Genomic DNA, 23130 nt, shown 5'->3' on the forward strand with positions numbered 1-23130 from the left:
CCGTCCAACAAAAGGTCATCCAGTCTAATCCCAGTTACCAGCTCTAGGTCCGTAACCCTGCAGGTTACTGCACTTTAAGTGCCCATCCAACCATTTCTTAAATGTGGTGAGGGTTTTTGCATCCACCACTCTTCCAGGCAGCGAGTTCCAGATCTCCACAACCCTCTGCATAAAGAAGCCCCCCCTCAAATCCCCTCTAAACCTTCCACCAACCACCTTAAAACTATGCCCCCTCTTAATAGACCCCTACACAAATAGAAATAGACCTTTACTATTGACTATATCCAGGCCCCTCAATATTTTGTACACCTCAATGAGGTCTCCTCGCAACCTCCTCTGTTCTAATGAGAACAAACCCAACCTATCCAATCTGTCCTCATAACTAAGATTCTCCATTCCAGGCAGCATCCTAGTAAATCTCCTCTGCACCCTCTCTAGTGCAATCACGTCCTTCCTATACTATGGCGACCAGAACTGCACGCAATACTCCAGCTGTGGCCTAACCAAAGTATTATACAATTTAAGCATAACCTCCCTGCTCTTATATTCTATGTCTCGGCCAATAAAGACAAGCATTCCGTATGCCTTCTTAACCACCTTATCCACCTGGCCTGCTACTTTCAGGGGTCTGTGGACAAGCACTCCAAGGTCCCTTTGTTCATCTACACTTTTAAGTGGCCTACCGCTTAATGTGTATACCCTTTCCTTATTAGCCCTCCCAAAGTGCATCACCTCACACTTCTCTGAATTAAATTCCATTTGCCACTGCTCTGCCCACCTGGTCAATAGATTGATATCCTCCTGAAGCCCATGATTTTCCTTTTCATTATCAACCACACAGCCAATGTTAGTGTTGTCTGCAAACTTTTTAATCATACTCCCTATATTTAAATATAAATCGTTGATATATACCACAAAAAGCAAGGGACCCAGTACTGAGCCCTGCGGAACTGCACGGGAAACATCCTTCCAGTCACAAAAACATCCATCAACCATTACCCTTTGCTTCCTACCTCCAAGCTAATTTTGGATCCAACTTGCCACTTTGCCATAGGCTTTAACCTTCATGACCAGTCTACCATGTGGGACCTTATCAAAAGCCTTGCTAAAGTTCATATACACTACATCGTATGCACTACCCCCATCGACCCTCTTGGTTACCTCCTCAAAAAATTCAATCAGGTTAGTCAAACACGATCTTCCTTTAACAAATCCATGCTGACTGTCCCTGCCTTTGCAAATGCAGATTTATCCAGTCTATCAGGATTTTTTCCAATAATTTTCCCACCACTGAGGTTAGCCTGTAATTACTCGGCCAATCCCTTTCTCCCTTCTTAAACAAGGGTACTACATTAGCAGTCCTCCAATCCTCCGATACCGTGCCCAGATCCAAAGAGGACTGGAAAATGATGGTAAAGGCCTCTGCTATTTCCTCTTTTACTTCACTCAACAGCCTGGGATGCATTTCATCTGGGCCTGGGGACTTATCTACTTTCAAAGCTGCTAAACCCCTCAATACTTCTTCTCTCACTATATTTATTTCATCCAGAATATCACACTCCTCCTCGATAGCAGTATCTGCATTGCCCCTTTCCTTTGTGAACACAGATGCAAAGTATTCATCAAGAACCTTACCAACATCTTCCACCTCCACACAAAGATTACCCTCATGGTCTCTAATAAGCCCTACCTTTTCTTTAGTTACCCTCTTATTCTTAATATATTTATAGAACATCTTAGGTTTTCCTTAATTTTACTGACCAAGAATTTCTCGTGCTCTCTCTTAGCATCCCTTTTTAATTTTGCCTCTTAACTTTCTATATTCCTCGAAAGATTCTATCGTGTTTAGCCGTTGGTATATGACATAAGCATCCCTATTTTTCTTAATCTTCCCCAGGGGGCTCTCGAATTATTTTTCCCAGCCTTTTTCTTTCAGGGCACATGTTTGGCCTGAGCCCTCCAGATCTCCTCCTCGAATGCCTCCCACTGTTTCGATACTGATTTACCCCCAAGTAGCTGTTTCCAGTCCACTATGGCCAAATCACTCCTTAATTTAGCAAAATTAGCTTTTCCCCAATTCGGAACTTTTATTCCAGGCCTATTCTTGTCTTTATCCACAACCAACTTGAATCTGACTGAATTATGGTCACTGCCACCCAAGTGCTCTCCCACTAATACCCCTTCAACTGCCCAGCTTCATTCCCCAAAACTAAATCCAAGACTGCCCCCTCTCATGTTGGGCTTGCTACATACTGACTAAAAAAGTTCTCTTGAATACATTTCAAGAATTTCACACCCTCTATAATTTGTCCCAATCAATATTTGGATAGTTAAAATCCATTACTATTATTGCCCTATGGTTTTTGGGCTTCACAGCAATTTGCCTACATATTTGCTCTTCTATCTCCCTCCCACTGTTTGGGGGTCTATAATACACACCCAGCAGTGTGATCACCCCTTTTTTATTTTTCAATTCGATCCATATGGCCTTGGTGAGGCCACACCTAGAGTATTGTGTACAGTTTTGGTCTCCTAACTTGAGGAAGGACATTCTTGCTATTGAGGGAGTGCAGCGAAGGTTTACCAGACTGATTCCCGGGATGGCGGGACTGACATATCAAGAAAGATTGGATCAACTGGGCTTGTATTCACTGGAGTTCAGAAGAATGAGAGAGGATCTCATAGAAACGTTTAAAATTCTGACGGGTTTAGACAGGTTAGATGCAGGGAGAATGTTCCCAATGTTGGGGAAGTCCAGAACCAGGGGTCACAGTCTAAGGATAAGGGGTAAGCCATTTAGGACCGAGATGAGGAGAAACTACTTCACCCAGAGAGTGGTGAACCTGTGGAATTCTCTACCACAGAAAGTTGTTGAGGCCAATTCACTAAATATATTCAAAAAGGAGTTAGATGAAGTCCTTACTACTAGGGGGATTAAGCGGTATGGCGAGAAAGCAGGAATGGGGTACTGAAGTTGCATGTTCAGCCATGAACTCATTGAATGGCGGTGCAGGCTAGAAGGGCCGAATGGCCTACTCCTGCACCTATTTTCTATGTTTCTATGTTTCAATATTTAATGATCCCTCTAACATATCATCCCTTCTCACCGCTGTAATAGCTTCTTTAATCATTACCGCAACCATCCCCCTTCCCCCCCCCGCTTTTTAAAGCCCTTTCTATCTTGTCTAAAAATCCTGTAGCAAGGAATATTAATCTGCCAAGCCTGCTCCTTTTTGAGCCATGTCTCTATAATGGCTATAATGTCATACTCCCAAGTGTCTACCTGTGCTCTTAGCTCATCTGCCTTATTCGCTATAGTCCTTGCTTTAAAGTACATAACATTCAGCACAGGAAGACCTCCTTGCTAACTACATACTAAGCCCTGTTTCCTCTGTCTTACAGAGTCGCTTTATAGATTCTTGCTATCTAATTTCTGCTTTACTTCCTTCCCTTTTGAATTCGTTCTCAGGTTCCCATCCTCCTGCCAAGCTAGTTTAAACTCTCCCCAACAGCACTAGCAAAACTCCCCGCGAGGATATTGGTCCCGGCACTGTTGAGGTGCAACCCGTCCGGTTTGTACAGGTCCCATCTCCCCCAGAAGCGGTCCCAATGCCTGAAGAATTTAAAGTCCCCCCTCCTACACCAACTTTAGAGCCACGTGTTCATCCTATCTAGCATTCTATTCTTATTCTCATTAGCAAGTGGCACCGGTAGTAACCTGGCGATTACTACCTTTGAGGTCCTACCCTTTAATGTTCTTCCTAGCTCCCTGAATTATTCCTGTAGGACCTCATTGTTATGTATGGGTAAAGAGTCAGACTGAACACTGTGAGCTCAAAGTAAAGTGTGAACCTTAGTCTTTTATTGCAGGTCTCCAGAGTGCCTCTCCAACCTGTGAAGCCTCCTTAAATATCTGTGCTCCCAAGGGATTATGGGATCCCTTGGGACTCCAGTTGATGAGTCCTCTGGTGGCTGTACAGAGTAAAAACAAGTCCACATATATAACACTCATCCCTCATTTTACCCAAGTCATTGGTCCCGATATGGACCACGACCTCTAGCTGTTTACCCTCCCCCCAGGATGTCCTGCGTCCGCTCTGTGACATCCTTGACCCTGGCACCTGGGAGGCACAAAACCATTTGGGAGTCATGACTATGGCCGCAGAAACGCCTGTCTGTTCCCCTAACTATAGAATCCCCTATCACTGGCAATCTTTTGTTCTTTGTCCCTCCCCCTGTGCAGCTGAGCCACCCGTGGTGCCTTGGAACTGGCTCTGGCTGCGCTCCCCAGAGGCACCATCGTCCTTACCGATACTCAGAAGTGAATATCGGTTTGAAAGCAAGATGGGCTCACGGGGAGACTCCTGCACTACCTGCCTAGCACACTTACTACGTCTGGTGGGTCACCCACTTCCCCTCTACCTGCATGCCTTTGATCTGCAGGGTGACCATCTCCTGAAACGTGCTATCCACGGAGCTCTCAGCCTTGCGGAGGCACTGTATTGACTCCACCCGCTGCTCAAGCTCCGAAACGCAGAGCTTGAGCAACAATCATTTTACACATCCCAGCGTAAGATGTTTGTGTTTGCACCAAGCTCATTGCTGGTACTGGGGATTTCTGCCCCCACTCCCGGATTGTAACTATTACCCATCATAACATTTGAAATGACATTGATTTTCACCTTAATAAAGCTATGCCTTCTGAACTGAAAAAAATAAAATTTTCAGCCCTTACTGCCTTTTAAAAATCAAAATCAATAAGAAGAATTCCCAAATGGGAGTTTTCAGCTCTTAAATCTGAATTCCCTTCAGCATCTCAAAAAATGGGCTAAGTGCTTCAGCACTAACACAAATAGCTCAGCAAGCCAAGGAAGGGACACCCAGGGTCTCGCACGCAGCATTCCTGCTTTGTGCCACGGGTTAACACTGCAAGAGAGGTCCTCTACCCACAGGGGCCAGGAGGCCCTCCAGAAAGAACCATGTAGGACCACATCACCGAGGCCATCACTGCCAGCAGTGTCGTCCCCACCACCTGGCTCCAGTGCCCAAAGAAGCTTCATGACCTCAGACCACTGGTCAAGGTCAGCGAATGCATCTTCAAAGCTGTCTCCTACCAACTGAATCACTAACCTCACACACTGCTCAAAGCCTGACTTCCCCGCTCTGCCCCCGATCACTCATCTACTAACAATCTGCACCAATCACGAGGCACATCTCCCATTCCTAGCCTCATCTCACCCCTTTAAAGGAGATGGTGGCCATTCTTTGCAGGTGCATGGCTGAGCCCTTGGCCAGCGGTGGGGCTGAAAGTACACAGGATGCTGGTATCCTCATTCATTATCCTTCTTCCGGCATGCATCTCTTGCTTTCCCGTCTTCTCCGAACCACAACTCCACCCCTGTGACTTCCTCATTTCACACACCCAAGAAATGCAGCCTGCCCAGCCAGTGGTTGATCAAGGTCAACCAGCAAGGCCATTTGCAGTGTCCCCCACAAAATCAGCAGCCTTCCACCAGCCATGATGAGAGCTACAAGGGCAGCACTGCATGACACTCGTGGGAGAGCGAAGTCATGGCAGCAGGAAAGTCCGGTAGGTTGAAGAGTGGTTTGAGCAAAATTCTAAAGGGGCAAAGTGTGTCAGAAAGACATGCCTGAAGGCTCTGCCTCAATGTGAGGAGTATTCGGAATAAGGTGGACGAATTAACTGCGCAGATAGCAGTTAACGGGTATGATGTAATTAGCATCACAGAGACATGGCTCCAGGGTGACCAATGCTGGGAACTCAACATCCAGGGGTATTCAACATTTAGGAAGGATAGACAGAAAGGAAAAGGAGGCGGGGTGGCATTGCTGGTTAAAGAGGAAATTAATGCAATAGTAAGGAAGGACATTAGCTTGGATGATGTGGAATCGGTATGGGTGGAGCTACGGAATACCAAAGGGCAGAAAACGCTGGTGGGAGTTGTGTGCAGACCAACAAACAGTAATAGTGAGGTTGGGGACAGCATCAAACAAGAAATTAGGGATGCATGCAATAAAGGTACAGCAGTTATCATGGGTGACTTTAATCTACATATTGATTGGGCTAACCAAACTGGTAGCAATGCGGAGGAGGAGGATTTCCTGGAGTGTATTAGGGATGGTTTTCTAGACCAATATGTCGAGGAACCAACTAGGGAGCTGGCCATCCTAGACTGGGTGATGTGTAATGAGAAAGGACTAATTAGCAATCTTGTTGTGTGAGGCCCCTTGGGGAAGAGTGACCATAACATGATAGAATTCTTTATTAAGATGGAGAGTGACACAGTTAATTCAGAAACTAAGGTCCTGAACTTAAGGAAAGGTAACTTCGATGGTTTGAGGCGTGAATTGGCTACAATAGACTGGCAAATGATACTTAGAGGGTTGACGGTGGATAGGCAATGGCAAACATTTAAAGATCACATGGATGAACTTCAGCAATTATACATCCCTCTCTGGAGTAAAAATAAAACGGGGAAGTTGGCTCAACCATGGCTAACAAAGGAAATTAAGGATAGTGTTAAAGCCAGGGAAGAGGCAGATAAATTGGTCAGAAAAAGCAGCAAACCTGAGAACTGGGAGAAATTTAGAATTCAGCAGAGGAGGTTTAATTAAGAGGGGGAAAATAGAGTATGAGAAGAAGCTTGCCAGGAACATATAAACTGACTGCAAAAGCTTCTCTAGATATATGAAGAGAAAAAGATTAGTGAAGACAAACATAGGTCCCTTGCAGTCGGATTCAGGTGAATTTATAATGGGGAACAAAGAAATGGCAGACCAATTGAACAAATACTTTGGTTCTGTCTTCACGAAGGAAGACACAAATAACCTTCCGGAAGTACTAGGGGACCGAGGGTCTCGTGAGAAGGAGGAACTGAAGGGTATCCTTATTAGGCGGGAAATTGTGTTCGAGAAATTGATGGGATTGAAGGCCGATAAATCCCCGGGGCCTGATAGTCTGCATCCCAGCGTACTTAAGGAAGTGGCCCTAGAAATAGTGGATGCATTGGTGATCATTTTCCAACAGTCTATCAACTCTGGGTCAGTTCCTATGGATGGGAGGGTAGCTAATGTAACACCACTTTTTAAAAAGGGAGGGAGAGATAAAGCGGGTAATTATAGACCGGTTAGCCTGACATCAGTACTGGGGAAAATGTTGAAATCAATTATTAAGGATGAAATAGCAACACATTTGGAAAGCAGTGACAGGATCGGTCCAAGTCAGCATGGATTTATGAAGGGGAAATCATGCTTGACAAATCTTCTGGAATTTTTTGAGGATGTAACTAGTAGAGTGGACAAGGGAGAACCAGTGGATGTGGTGTATTTGGACTTTCAAAAGGCTTTTGACAAGGTCCCACACAAGAGATTGGTGTGCAAAATCAAAGCACGTGGTATTGGGGGTAATGTACTGACGTGGATAGAGAACTGATTGGCAGACAGGAAGCAGAGAGTCGGGATAAATGGGTCCTTTTCAGAATTGCAGGCAGTGACTAATGGGGTGCCGCAGGGCTCAGTGCTGGGTCCCCAGCTATTTACAATATACATCAATGATTTAGATGAAGAAATTGAGTGTAATATCTCCAAGTTTGCAGATGACACTAAACTGGGTGGTGGTATGAGCTGTGAGGGAGATGCTAAGAGGCTGCAGGGTGACTTGGACAGGTTAGGTGAGTGGGCAAATGCATGGCAGATGCAATATAATGTGGATAAATGTGAGGTTATCCACTTTGGGGGCAAAAACGCTGAGGCACAATATTATCTGAATGGTGGCAGATTAGGAAAAGGGGAGGTGCAACGAGACCTGGGTGTCATGGTTCATCAGTCATTGAAAGCTGGCATATAGGTACAGCAGGCGGTGAAGAAGGCAAATGGTATGTTGGCCTTCATAGCTAGTGGATTTGCGTATAGGAGCAGGGAGGTCTTACTGCAGTTCTCCAAGGCCTTGGTGAGGCCTCACCTGGAATGTTGTGTTCAGTTTTGGTCTCCTAATCTGAGGAAGGATCTTCTTGCTATTGAGGGAGTGCAGCGAAGGTTCACCAGACTGATTCCCCGGATTGCTGGTCTGACATATGAGGAGAGACTGGATCAACTGGGCCTTTATACATTGGAGTTTAGAAGGATGAGAGGGGAACTCATAGAAATATATAAAATTCTGACGGGAAGGGACAGGTTAGATGCGGGTAGAATGTTCCCGATGTTGGGGAGGTCCAGAACCAGGGGACACAGTCTTAGGATAAGGGGTAGGCCATTTAGGACTGAGATTAGGAGAAACTTCTTCACTCAGAGAGTTGTTAACCTGTGGAATTACCTGCTGCAGAGAATTGTTGAGGCCAGTTCATTGGATATTTTCAACAGGGAGTTAGATGTGGCCCTTACGGCTAAAGGGATCAAGGGGTATGGAGAGAAAGCAGGTGAATGTTCAACCATGACCTTATTGAATGGTGGTGCAGGCTCGAAGGGCCAAATGGCTTACTCCTGCATCTATTTTCTATGTTTCTATGAGTGGAGATGTGGAGATCCACTGCTCAATGATGGAGGTGAAGGGCAGGCATGGTTGGGGGTTGGGCAGTGGACTCAGGTAGCTTCACCTGCAGCATGGATTTCTGCTTTATGAGTAAGAAATGCACCCCCTATTAGGGCCAGGGGAAGCTTAAACAGTGGAAGGGGAGGTTGGGGGACAAAGTGGGTAGGATGGCAACAGATGGCCATGGATAAAGTTGTTCAGCAGAGGAGCTCCCTAGGGAGCTGCTACCCTGGCAGCCATCTTGATCCCTGATTCAGCAGCTGGCCGACAGCCATGATTTGCGAGGATTCTTCACCGCAGTCAAGTCCACCTATGGCCCCAGCACTCAAGGCCCCACCCCACTGCTGACCAAGAATGGGGAGACACTCATCAAGGACTCTGAGGCAGTCAGGACCCGCTGGAAGGAAAACTTCAAAGATCTCCTTAACCGAGACTCTGCCTTTGACACGATTGTCCTCGACTCCATCCCGCAGCATGCTACCCACCACCATCTCAGCAAAACACCAGCCCTGCACGAGGTAGAAAAGGCCATCCATCAGCTCAAGAACGACTTGGAAGAAGACCCCGAGTGTAAGGTAGCCAAGTTTGCTGACGATACAAAGATGGGAGGAAAAGCAATGTGTGAGGAGGACAAAAAATCTGCAAAAGGACGTAGGCAGGCTAAGTGAGTCGGCAAAAATTTGGCAGATGGAGCATAATGTTGGAAACTGTGAGGTCATGCACGTTGGCAGAAAAAAAATCAAAGAGCAAGTTATTATTTAAATGGAGAAGGATTGCAAAGTGCCGCAGTACAGCGGGACCTGGGGGTACTTGTACATGAAACACAAAAGGATAGTATGCAGGTACAGCAAGCGATCAGGAGGGCCAATGGTATCTTGGCCTTTATTGCAAAGGGGATGGAGTATAAAAGCAGGGGCCTTCCTTTACCATCAGAGGCCTTGAAAGCATTCAGCAGCACACCCTACGCACTTAAAAAAAACTTTTAACCCGAACCCTAACGTATTGAACCAAGCCACTACATCAACAAAATCAAAAAAATTCAGTCCAAAACCTTAAATGCAAACTTACGTGAAAGATGTGTGTGTCCCTTTAAGAGGTGCTGACAGTGCCTCTGTGAATCTGCTGAACACTGTGGGGCCGAAATTGCCCACCGCTTGAAATGGGTACCCCGTTTCTTGTGTTTTCACCACCGTGGTGGATGAGATGGCCTCTTGAGCGAAATTCCGCTCTTTGGCTTTTTTTTTTTGGCGGACCAGAAGTCGCTCATAATGGGGGCGTAAGTGCAGCGGTGAGCATACTCGAAGGCGGAAGTTACGGAGCGGCGGCCACTGACCGTCATTAGCGTCACGCTGATGATGTCATCACGGCGCTGCGTCACCGCGGCTCTCCCCTTCACTTAACGGTGAAAGCCTGCGCGATTTTTAAAGTTCGGTCCACTGGGCCACCAGGGAGGGTTTCGGCTGGGCCAGTGGCCCGGCACCCAAGAGGGGGTGCCAGGCTGCCTGTTGGCGGCTCAGCCGAACTGAGGGGCGTAATTGTCGGGCCAACATGGCAGTTGGCCGACAAAAAAAAAAACACGGCAGTAGCAGCGGTGCGTCCTCCCCTTTAATAGGAGCCGCACCATCATTTTGTAAGGCCACAGCCTCACTGGCCTGTCTCAAAAAAGCAGGTTTTGGAACTGCCTGGCGAGAGGAAGATTTTCTTGCCGGAATTTCGCCGTCGGCATGGGGAACATCGCCGGTGCGCTCTCTGATGACGCACTTAGGAATGGATCGACTCGGCTTATATTCACTGAAATTTAGAAGAATGAGAGGGGATCTCATAGAAACAAATAAAATTCTGACGGGATTGGACAGGTTAGATGCAGGAAGACTGTTCCCGATGTTAGGGAAGTCCAGAACCAGGGGTCACAGTCGAAGGATAAGGGGTAAGTTATTTAGGACCGAGATGAGGAGAAACTTCTTCACTCAGAGAATTGTGGGCCTGTGGAATTCTCTACCACAGAAAGTTGTTGAGGCCAGTTCGTTAGATATATTCCAAAAGGAGTTAGATATGGCCCTTACGGCTGAAGGGATCAAGGGGTATGGAGAGAAAGCAGGAATGGAGTACTGAAGTGCATGATGAGCCATGATCTTATTGAATAGTGGTGCAGGCTCGAAGGGCCGAATGGCCTACTCCTGCACTTATTTTCTAAGTTTCTTTGTCTCTATGTTAGGACAGCTCGGCATCAGCAGAGCGGTAGCGGGGGAGCGGGTCACTGCCAGGATACCACAGGAGGAGAATTTTGATAATGACGGCCATTACACAACAAATCAGCGGCCATTGCACTCTGCAGCAAGGCCGGCGGTTTCCGATGGTAACAGGCCTTAAGGAAAGGGACAGTATCGGCCCCTGGGTCTTCATGGCGAGCTTAGGATCCAGCGCTATGGTCCAAGTTCCCCAAGGTGACTTTAAGTTGGCGTTGCCCTCCGACTGACGTCACCTCTCCCTAATTTAAATTTGCAGGGCCATCGATCTTATTGGCAGCGCTGTTGGGCCTCAAAAAATGGCGGATACTGCAGGACCTGCCACCAGCTAATGAAAGAGTGGCTTTCACTACTATTTTCGCTACTTTTTGCTGGTAACCGATGGTGTAAAGTCCCTGAATTTTTAGCGCAATTTGCTTCCCGTTCGCCATGTTTCTCGAACTTGTATGACCTTGTCCTTATGAGCTGGCATGGATGAACTGGTTTCCTTTAGTGATGTTTAGGATATGCTTTGCAGCATTTATTCACAAAAAAAACATTTCATTGGGTGTTTATTGGAGCTGAACTAAAGCAGTCAAAAATTAAAATCTTGTGGGATTTCATAAGGTGATTTGTGAGATTCTACTTGATATAATAGGTAAAGTTTTAATAGCACAACATGAAAAAGAATTATAAATTAAAATATTCCAAATGTGAAAAAAGAACATTTTAGTAGTCATTTAAAATCTGGGGTTCTGTCCTGCCAAAATTGACATTGGGAAACAAGTTGAATTCGGACTTCAGTTTTGTCTTTAATTTATTCAGCCGATCTGGTTTGTCAAAACACTGTATGTGCATGTCAGTTGTTGCTTAAATTGAATACTCTTCAAATGGACCACTGAGGATAAAGCTCTGAATAAGTTTGACCATTTAAATACAAGTTGTTGTTTTTGTTGTTTCAGTGTAGTTTTGTTTATATCACATATTTGTCACTATTCCTACATAATGTAGTATAGCTATTCTTGTTCTTTGCAAAAATGAGAGATTACTTCAAATCCTCAAGCTTATCTGAGACCTATTGGGTCAAATGGCAGGCTTCTATGCTGTAAATACTATGTTACTGTATGATAATAATAGCACCTGGTAGTGGTCCTATATTTTATGTCTATTTTGTGACATCTTTGTCATTAAGCATGCATCTAATAGAAAGATGATATTCGATCCTACTTCAAATGTGGTTTATAGTTTATCACATTAAAACATTCAAAATCGCAGGATAGATGCTGTGGTCTTTAATTGGTGGAAGTTTACCTCATGGGCAATAATGCACCACATATGTGATTAATTAACTTCGAAAATTAGCGTTTGCAGTAACTTCTGCAAGAGTAGGATTAGCGCCAAAATAGCCATCTGCTCTAAGCCCTAAACAAGCAGCAATCTTCCCACAGCAAGACCGATTGCAGCTGCCGTCTTTTGCTAATCAGTGTGCTGACTAAAACTGAAAGTTTTAAACCTCTCATAGAATTTATTGTCTGAGACAAGAAATAGTGACACTTCAACTTCTGACACCAATTCTAGGTATGAAGTACCGCAGTATGGAAGCCGACGCAGATTAATTTCCCCCTCCGGAATGTATGATGACTATGGAGAGGTGGTGATGGAAGATGATGGCGGCTACTATTACAGTCCACAGGGGTCAAATGCAGATGCAGAGGTAATTATGTACAGCAGATATGTTTTACATTTCGATGTTGCATTTGATGGATCAAGAACATTTTGAACTAGGAAACATCAACTATTTTGTAAGAGATACTATTCAGGTTTGGTTTTACTATTCAGCTCAAAATATGCACACCTTAACTTTTTTTTTCCCATAGCCTACAATCATCATAGAATATGATGTAAATGTTGATTTTTTTTAACTTTGCTGACATGTACATTTGTACTATTTTGTTGATATATATTCTTAATTAAATTAGAACATCAATTTTAATTCTGATCCGCATTTCAACCATTACAAAATATCTGAAACATCACTATTTTATTTTACTTGCTCCTATCGATGGATAACATGAGTAAAAGAATGAGATAGGCCCCTTCAGCCTATCCAGCTAATCTCAGTCTAGTACCATAACCACTAGGACCTTGATACTAACAGCCCCAAAGGTAGAAAGTCCAAATCCCACTATGATAAGTTGTAAAACAGAATTAAGTCCGGTATTATGTAGGCTGGCACCATGAAAATGCTGTGGAAGTTGATGGATTGTCGTAAAACACTAACTGGCTCACTCGTGGCCTTTAGAAAAGGAAACCTGCCAACAGTAACTAACAAGACCTAACTGGTCTGGCTACCATGCGACTCTAGTCTCACACTATGGGCTCAACTTTCCCCAAAGCTTTTTTTTGGCGTATTTGAATAGTTACGTCTGTTTTTTTTGGGCCCAAGTACGGCAAAAAAAAATGTTCTAAGTTTCCCCATTGGATTGCTTCATTTTGGCACAGCCTACCACGTCCTTTAGTTTTGGGGGTGGAGCCTTGATCTGCGCCAAAAAGATCGAGTTGCCACGGTAACCAGGAACACAATGCGAGCTGACATTGGAAAGTGAAAAATATAGCCAGCTCACAACACATTAAAACACATTGCATCAACTTAAAAACACATTAAAACACATTGCATCAACTTAAAAATATACTAACATATATTACAGCAACTTACCTCCAATTATTAAAGTCCGCCCCCTCCCAATGCTGGTGTGGGTCCCACTCCCCCGTCCCTAGCCCTGGCCAAAGGCCTTGCCGGTTCCACTCCACCCACCACCCCCGAACCCCTTGCATGTCCCAGGCCGAGTGGCCTTTCGATCCACTCCTCCACCCCTATCCCAGACCAAGTAGCCTCCTGGTCCGCTCCCTGCCCCTATCCCAGGCCGAATAGCCTCCTCCCTCCCGGTCCCTGCACCTAACTACACCCGAAAGGCTTCCCCCCACCTCTCCATCCCCCCACCCCTCCCCCCTCTCTCTCCCCCCCCCACCTCCACCCCTCTCTCTCCCCCCTCCTCTACCCCTCTCTCTCCCCCCTCCTCTGTCTCTCTCCCCCTCTTTTCCCCCCCTCTCTCTCTTCCCCCCACCTCTCTCTTCCTCCCCCACTCTCCCTCTCTCCTCCCCCGCCCCCCCCCCTCCTCCACTCTCCCCCCCCGTCTCCCCCCCTTCCCCTCTCTCTTACCTCTCCTGCTGCTGCTGTCCGGGCATCTGCTGCACTTACCTGGGCCGATTTCCTTACCTGCGCTGATTTCTTTAACTCTCCAGAAGGTTTTTCAGGACAGGCCACATACGCTGGCCTAAGCAGAACTGGAGTAACTCTCAGTTGGCCAAATTTGCCTAACTGGCCAGAATTGGCGCGGGTGGCAGGTTACATTCCCTTTGGCTGAAAAAAAAAGTAGCTAAATAAATCGTAACTAACTGAGTTACGCTGATGCAAATTGATTGGGGAAACTTTGTTCTTTTAACAGGACAAAAAACGCAACCTGCTCAAAAAAAACGGCGCAAATCACTGGGGAAAATTGAGCCCTATGTACTTGACTCTAAATGCTCTCAGGGCAACGAGGAGGAGCACTCCTCCTTCTCCAAAACCCACAAAAATAACTTAAAATTTATCTTTTTCATTCGATTGCCAGAGAAACTGGTCAGCGAGAGTATTGTGAACGTCTTGACCAGTTCCATCCTAAACTAGCAACCAGGGACCTGTACATCGTTTGCCTATTAATGAGGCCCTAACACTTGAAACAGGACGATGCTTTAGCCCAGCAGTTGGCCCCTATATAAGAAGCAGCAGGCCAATTGCCTGCCTTAAAGGGGCAGTAATTCCATGTTGTGGCCATTACCATCCGATTTCAAGAAGTCAAAATAGACCCTGTTAACATTTTCAGATCTTGTAGTATGAAATATTGCGTGAGCTACAAAAAACAATTCAGGGACAACTCTATCACTTGCACAGCAATCTCTTTAAGTACTCTTGGATGTATTCTGGCCCTGTGAATTTTAAAGGACAATAGGTTTTCTTTTCTTTAATGACACAGTTTCATTACTAATCTCAGTTTCCACCATGAATCTCCCACCCCACCAGCTATAGGGGAAGAATATCATTTCCATTTAGCACTATATTATTTTCCACTTTCACAATTTCACCTCCTTCACCTTTTCGGACTCTACTTATCCTTAAATGCTCTGACTATGAATACACCCTCAACATGAGACACCGAGTTGAGCTTTTTTCAAAGGCGTAAAATGTACTCCTATCATAATAAAAGCACATTATTTTGGGGAGTAAAAGGGTGCTCAATTTTCATGGTGTTGCAAACCTTTTAGGGATCAACTACAATGTGTAGCTGTATTTACAGCACCAATCAGCCTGCTTTCCTTTACTGCCACATTTTCTTTGTTCCAGCACTTCCTGTTACAAGCACATCTTCCCACAATTTAATTTCCTGCCTTCATTTCCATATCTCAGACTGTGTTAAATTTTGCATCAATTTTCTTTTTTGGTCATCAATGACAGAGATGTTTACCCGAGCTAGCTGATTGAATTGTGATTGAGGGCCGAAAGGTGAAAGAACAGCGTGCTAACCAACTATACTACTCAATTCCCATGAGCTCTTTCTTTCCCCTCTTCTAGCATGTCCAGAACATTTGAACTTTATTTAATTCTTTCTAACTTCTTCAGCATGTTGGTGCAATTCAGCTGCTGTCAATAATAGACACTGGTCATTCTTTCACTGGTAACCCAATTTTTGGTTAGTGGTAATAAATCGTTTCATTAAGCAATTGCTTTTTCTCCGCCCTTAAGAACACCAGCGATAGAGAGACAAGCTTGAGGGAGATGGGAGTTCGCCCACTGTCGCAGCCAACATTTATCCCACCACAAACGTTAAACAGAATAGTTGATCATTTCTCTTGTTGCTGTTTGTTGGACCTCGCTACGCACATTAAACTACATAAAACAATGACGACATTTGAAAAGTAATCGATTGGTTGTAATGTACAATGGGAAATACTAAGGATGTGAAAGATTCCATTCAAGTGCAAGTTCTTTCTTTCTGTAATTAACAGAATGGAATGTCATGTCTAATAATCAAGTGCTTTTTTGTTCACAATAATTCTACGTATAGTGTTTAATTCAGTTCCATTTTCATAATTTCAGGGAGTGCCTCAAAGCAAAGGTCCTGTTAGGAAAAGTGCAAAACAGGAAGCAGGAGATCAGGCTGATGCAGGGACATCAAGGGGTGATGCATTAGGTCCAGGTAGAACTGCAGAACAAGCAGGTGGCTCAGTGGCTGTGGAGAAAGCAGCAGCAGGAATGGTTCAGGGTGGAGAGGGAAAGAAAAAGCTGAAGAGCGTGTTGCAGATCAGTAAATTAACAGCAGATACTAGCAAAGTGAAGGCAGGCAGAGAGCAGCTTGTGGAGCCTTCCATCTCGTATCAATCTCGGTGGAAGAAAGCAAAAATATTTCCGATGATACTTCAGAAAGTAAAAGGTGGCAGCAAGGATTCCAATTATGCTAAACTTGTGTCTGCACGCCGTGTGGAAAGCCAAGATAGTGTGGTAAATGGTGACTCAGGAACCGTGGTCATTAATGGAAACTATTTCCAGAAGTCAACAACAGATAAGCCAACAGAAAAAAAGAAAGTGGGCAAAATGTTGAAGGGTGTCAAAATCTCTAAAGAGCTGCAACCCAAGCGTGAATCACAAAGCTCTGTCAGTAAGACTTCAGTTGTTGAAAGTGAACAGGAAGACGGATCCAGGACTCATGAAAGTAGTGGGTCTGAAAATGAAGAAAATAAATCAAAAGTCTCAATTAGTGTCACGACAGAGGGTGATGAGGAAAAGAGCGATGCTTCTGACCTTCAGAAGAAAAGTGATTCTTCCAAAAAGTCGAGAGATGACTTGTCAGTAAGCAGTGCTGAACAATCAGAAACTGAAGATAAAGACTATCTTAAAGTGACACTAGATCAAGATGAAACAAATGAAAGTACAGTGGACTCTGAGGAAGAAAAAGATGTTGAATCAGATGCAACAGAAGACGAAACAAAATCTGAGCCAGAGGACGAAGAATCGGAGGAGGATAGAGAGGATGAAGCTGATTCTGAAGAAGATTCCAAAAGTGAAACCTCTGAAAAGACTAGTTCTAGAAGCAGAAAGACTTCACAGAGCAGAATGTCTGATACAGAAGGTCAAGATTCGATATCAAGGACGTCATCTAAAATCGAATCCACATCACGTAGTTTAGACGAACTATCCGATGAATCTGATGACGATGCTGATACTAGCAAAACAACAGAAATAACATCTTCAAGAACAGAGTCCCAAGGAAGTGGAATTAGAAGGGGTACATCAATAGCAACAGAAAGTAGTTTGATGTCAGATAGTGAGGTCAGTCAGAAAACATCAGATGTAAGTAGTTCCAGAGAAAGGTCAAGCTTGTCAACTCAAGGAAGTATAAGTAGCAGGGGAACATCTGCCACAAGAAGTAGCAAGAGTAGCTCACATGGAACCTTTTCAGCAAGAGGAGCAAGTGTAAGTACATCAGTAACATTCGCCAGTGGATCTGAAGATATTATTGAGGAAGAATCAGATGAAGATGAAGGCACCACCTCTGAAGCAGAGGATGAAGATATTGAAAGCAAGGTTAGTGAAGATGAAACTGGTGACATGAATGATGGAACAATCAGTAGAAATATGAGCACTTATAGTCAGTTGGCAGATGAGCAGAATGTTAGTACTGCAAGCAATGCCAGTCAGTCGAGTCAGAGTGAGAGTGCTGAACATTCTGGCCTTAGTGCCAGAAGCAACATAAGCCGTAGTTTGACAAGTGCAGCAGTTTCCAATCAAACAGAAAGTTCCGACTATTCCGAATCAAAAAACAATAAAGCAGATGATGCAGGTAGTAGGAGTGAGAGTTTAAGCAAAGGAACAGCTTCAGAATATAATGAAAACAGTAGTGACGGAGGAGCTCTGCAAGAAGAGGAGAGTGAAGCAGTGGCAGAATCAGGAACATCATTTTGAAAGGAACTACAGGTGTTCAAAAGCATTTTCTAAGAGTGGATTTTGACGTTTGCTGTGATTATTTTGTCAATGAGTTAAAAAAAATTGGATTGTAATGGTTGCTGTGACTTTTGCTAATGCACATATATATGTGTTCTCTGAAATGGAACAGCTATATTAGAATCAGTCTCTTGAACAACTGGATGCCTCAGCATTTTTTTTGTTTGGTTTTGGTTTTAATTGATCGCTATGATTTATTGTTCATAATATTAAACTAACCTCTTATACTGAGCTCAACATGTTATTGCATTGTGTTGGCATGTTTATTTTGAACCGAGTATAGTCTGAATGGCATATCAGCACTTTTGTTATTGTACTGCATGTAGTTGGTTTTCTAAGATTGCTGTGTGGAATTACCATGTTTGGAAATCATAAAACGTTTTAAAATATTTGCTTTACTTTAAAAAAATATATAACATTTTGACGCGTTCAGTGTTATAACATTTCTTTATCGCTTAACTGATTGTGAAAGTTTTTTAAATATTATAAATATGAAGTCATCCAGCTTCCTCTGCTGTTTTCCCTTTCCCTTGTCCCTACATCAACCTTCTCTGTCCTCTTCCCTCTCTAGCTCTGAACTCGTGTTTGTCTCTGGATTCTTACCCATCTTCCGCTCACAACCTCTGCAAGCATTTTGTCCATGAGACCTACCTCCTGCATCCCTGACCCCATTCCCACAAAACAGCTAACTACTCAATGTCCCTTCATGGCCTCCATGCTCGGTGACCTTGCCTAGTAAATACTCCCCTTTCCTCGAGCACTATCCTGAACTTATTCAAAAGCCCTCATCGCATCCACCCTCACAAACTCACCCTCTAATTCTTTGCTTTCAATAACTACAATCATATGTAAAACCTACTTTTCCTCTCAAATATCCTTGAACGCTTTGCCACATCTCATCTCTGTATCCATCTCTCCTGCACCTCCCTGTTTGAATCCCTTCCATCGGCCACTCACTCTCCCACAGCACCAAAACAGCCATAGCCAAAGTCACAAGTGACATTCTCTGTGACTGTTGACTGTGGTACCTCATCTCTTCCCATTCTCCTCAACCTCTCCACAGCTTTTGACACCAGCCTCGTCCAACACCTCTCTGCTGCTGTCCAGCTCCATGGACCTGTTGTTATTTGGTTCCAGTGCCCGTTTGGCTCAGTTGTAGCTCTCTCACCTCTGAGTCAGAAGGTTGTGAGACCAAGCCGCACGCCAGGACTTGGGCACATAATCTCAGCTGGTACTTCAGTTCTGAGGGAGTTTTGCATTGTCAGAGGTGTCGTCTTCCAGGGGGCTTGATGAGGTGGATGCAGAGAGGATGTTTCCACTGATGGGGGAGACTAGAACTAGAGGGCATGATCTTAGAATAAGGGGCCGCCCATTTAAAACTGAGATGAGGAGAAATTTCTTCTCTGAGGGTTGTAAATCTGTGGAATTCGCTGCCTCAGAGAGCCGTGGAAGCTGGGACATTGAATAAATTTAAGACAGAAATAGACCGTTTCTTAAACAATAAGGGATAAGGGGTTATGGGCAGCGCGCAGGGAAGTGGAGCTGAGTCCATGATCAGATCAGCCATGATCTTATTGAATGGCGGAGCAGGCTCGAGGGGCCGTATGGCCTACTCATGTTCCTATTTCTTATGTTCTTATGTTCTTATGAGATGCAAAACCAAGGCCCCACCCACTTGAACTTAAAGGATCCCATGACACTTTTTTAAAGGTAAGCAGGGAGTAAGCAGGGTTCTGACCAACAGTCATCCTTGAATCGATTCTGCCAAAATAGATTAACTGGTTATTCTTCTCAATTGTTGTTTGTGGGACCTTGTACATGCTCTTGCATTTGCCCACAAACCTAAATTGACTAAAATTCAGAAGTAATTTACTGGCTGTGAAATGTGTTGGGATGTCCTGAGGATATGAAAGGAACTATCTAAATGCAAGTCTTTCAAACCTTTGTTTTCATTTCTTATTTATTCGATTGCAGTAAGAGTATCTCCCACTCTGACACCATCACCTCAGGAGCTCCCCCAAGATTCCATCCTTGGTTCCCTCCTCTTCGTCATCGACATGATATCCCTTGGCAGACATGGTGTAAGCTTCCACATGAATGCTGATGGCACCTAGGCCAGCTCTCCATCACCTCTGTTGACTCCGCAACTGCTTCAATGCTGTCAGACTTCTTGCCTGACATCTGGTGTTAGATGAGCCTTAATATCCTTCAGTTAAGCATTTGGAAAACAGACACCATCATCTTTAGTTTCCACCAACAACTCTACGCTCATAACTTCATCCCCTCCCCGGCCACAGTCTTCAACCTTCACCCCCCTCCCTGGCAGAATCAGACAGTTTTCAACCTTGGTGTCCTGTTTGACCCCAAGTTCAGCTTCAGACCCCATATTCTTTCCATTACAGGACTGCCTACTTTCACCTTCATAATGCTTCTCATATCGACCGCCACCTTATCCCATCCACTACTGCCACCCTGAGATGTGCCCTTGTCAACTCAATTACTCTAATGCTCTCCTTGCTGGTCTTTTGGACCCTGCTCATCCAAAACACTGCTGCTTTTAACTTACCTGGCACAAGATTCTGCTTGTCCGTCAACCCACCCTGTCCTCAGTCACGTATCTCTGTAACGTCCTCCAGCTCTGCAACTCGCTCGATCTCTCTGTTCCTCAGACTTTGGCCTTTTGTGCCTCTCTCTCGCCTTTCATCATTGATGGTTCTGCTTTCAACAATCCAGGTTCCACTACTTCACATCCAACTCCACCTTTTAAGACCCTCCTTCAAACCTACCTATTTAATCAAGCATGTGATCACTCCTTCTAATCTCTACTTCTGAGGCCTAACGTCTGTTTTCTTGATAACTCTGTGAAACACCTTAGGACATTTTTCTATTAAAAGTGCTGTAGAAAGTTGTAATGGAAGAAGGAAGATTGGTCTGAAGCATTACTTCAATATGATTCATATTTGATCTAAGTAACCCATATGATATTTGGACTACATTTAAAAGGTCTCAGCAGAATAATGTCAAAAGGCTTTCTAAAATATATTTTTCCTCACACAGTGGTCTCGCCATAAACGAGTAAAGTTGGTTGTAGATCGTGAGTATGAGACCAGCTCAACTGGTGAGGACAGTGCACCGGAAACACAAAGGATTCGTATTAAGCATCCAAATAACCATAGCAACATTAACAGTAATATCTACATTGCTCAAAATGGATCAATCGTAAGAACAAGACGCAGTTGCCCTCCTACCAATGGGAAAGCAACCTCACCTGCAAGAGTAGGAAAACATTTTAAGAAACTAGACAAACTGGCAGCAACGCAGGAAGAAAAGGTCCCATTGAACAATCCATTAGCAAATACAACAGCTTCTTGCAGTAATGACAATCTGAATGCAAGGCCATCAAGTAGCTCTGTGGCCTCCAGCAGCATGGGGCCCAACAGCTGCATGTCCAGACTGAACGCAGTAAAGGCAAAGAACGAGAGAGTGAAAAGCACAGATGACCAAGAATCGGCTATTGACAATGAAGATGTTAAGGAGCCTTTTGAATCTCACAGTGATCAGACACAGTCTGATGAGGAGGAACTGTGGATGGGACCTTGGAATAACCTCCACATACCAATGACAAAACTGTGATTTAGAATTTTTACTGCTATTAATGAGAACATTCACTTTTTATGGGTACCGTTGAAAAGTAACAATGGTTTCCAATCTGTTCACCTCGAGCATACGTTTTGATTTATGTAACTTGCATTCAATGGGGTCAGCAAGCATCCAAATTCCAATGTTTACAGAAATGGATAACATCTCTAAGTGCAAAGAAACTCCTAAACTTGATCGTGTTTTGGTTGATTAGCCTCTTGTGAGCAGCAGCAGCCAACTTTTCAACAAGATGTGACAGATTGTCAGAGAGAAGACATTATTTGCTTGCTCATAGAAGTATATGTAATAGACTCAGTGCTGACACATGCCCTGCCTGGGAATCACTATGAAGTAAAACTAAAGGTTAATTCTGTGAGGTTCTGAAGTAAATTGGTTCCTTTACATAAAACGTAATGTAGTTATTCTGATCCATTTTTGCAGATGTTGATAGATTTAGCTGATTTCAAACTGTAGACCAATTCTGACAAATCCAAATCCAAATCCATTACCTTCAGTAATTGATAGAAATAGCAAAAATGTCTTAGAAATAAAAACCATGGTGCTTTTTGGAGCCTCTCTCCTTCCCAATCCCTTCACTCCACTATTAAATTAATTTTTCTCATTTCAATAGGTGCTCATGAGAGGGGATCTCATAGAAACTTATAAAACTCTGACGGGACTGGACAGGTTAGATGCAGGAAGAATGTTCCCGATGTTGGGGAAGTTCAGAACCAGGGATCACAGTCTAAGGATAAGGGGTAAGCCATATAGGACCGAGATGAGGAGAAACTTTTTCACCCAGAGAATTGTGAACCTGTGGAATTCTCTACCACAGAAAGTTGTTGAGTCCAGTTTGTTGGATATATTCAAAAGGAAGTTAGATGTGGCCTTTATGGCAAAAGGGATCAGGGGATATGGAGAGAAAGCAGGGGTGGGGTACTGAAGTTGCATGATCAGCCATGATCATATTGAATGGTGGTGCAGGCTCGAAGGGCTAAATGGCCTACTCCTGCACCTATTTTTTCTCATTCTATGAGTCAGCTAATTTCTGGCAATGAAAGTGATTGAAGATTTAGCAAATCTGGCTATAACAACATTCTTCTGAGCCTTAGTGCAGCACAAATTTTTAATGAATGAAACATGACACGTATTTCCAGCACTCCCACACTTGTAGAATTCATTTGCAAGTCTATCCCCTATTTCATTTATTTGGTTTTAATCTTTGATGAATGTTAATTGTCTTTTGCTGCATAAACTTGGCTCAGAATTTAAATGACAAGAAAAGACAAGAAATGTTATATACTGAAATAGTTATTCCTCTTGAATCTTACTTCCCCTGTGACAATATTGATGTGAGGTTTGATAAACAGTAAATTACCTGCTGATGTTGCATTGTGTAATTCTGATATCTGCCGAAGTCTGTGCTGGTGTTTCTGGTGAGATGCTGCTTCCAGTTGGTAGATCAAAAGAGACAAAGAATTTTACATAAACCTGTCTGTGGTAAAGTAACATAGCCAATGACTAAACAGAATACCTGGCTATTGCTCGCAGAATAAGATTAATTTATTTGAGGTATGTGCCTTTGCACTGGCAAGCTCATTTAACAGATTCCATTCTAGTTT

At 44.0% G+C, this 23130-nt stretch overlaps 1 protein-coding gene across 1 annotated transcript in view; it reads left to right on the forward strand.

Annotated features, from left to right (window-relative positions):
• The window catches only part of pcdh15b (protocadherin-related 15b), a 1866923-nt gene extending 1845421 nt beyond the window's left edge, over nucleotides 1-21502 (forward strand). The window contains exons 38-39 of the mRNA XM_070875055.1: nucleotides 12352-12487; nucleotides 20927-21502. Coding sequence (XP_070731156.1) covers nucleotides 12352-12487; nucleotides 20927-21502 — 712 coding nt within the window. The remainder of the gene's footprint in view (nucleotides 1-12351; nucleotides 12488-20926) is intronic.
• Nucleotides 21503-23130: the final 1628 nt, after the last annotated feature.

Source organism: Pristiophorus japonicus, chromosome 3 (assembly GCF_044704955.1).
Source record: "Pristiophorus japonicus isolate sPriJap1 chromosome 3, sPriJap1.hap1, whole genome shotgun sequence".
NCBI lineage: Eukaryota > Metazoa > Chordata > Chondrichthyes > Pristiophoridae > Pristiophorus > Pristiophorus japonicus.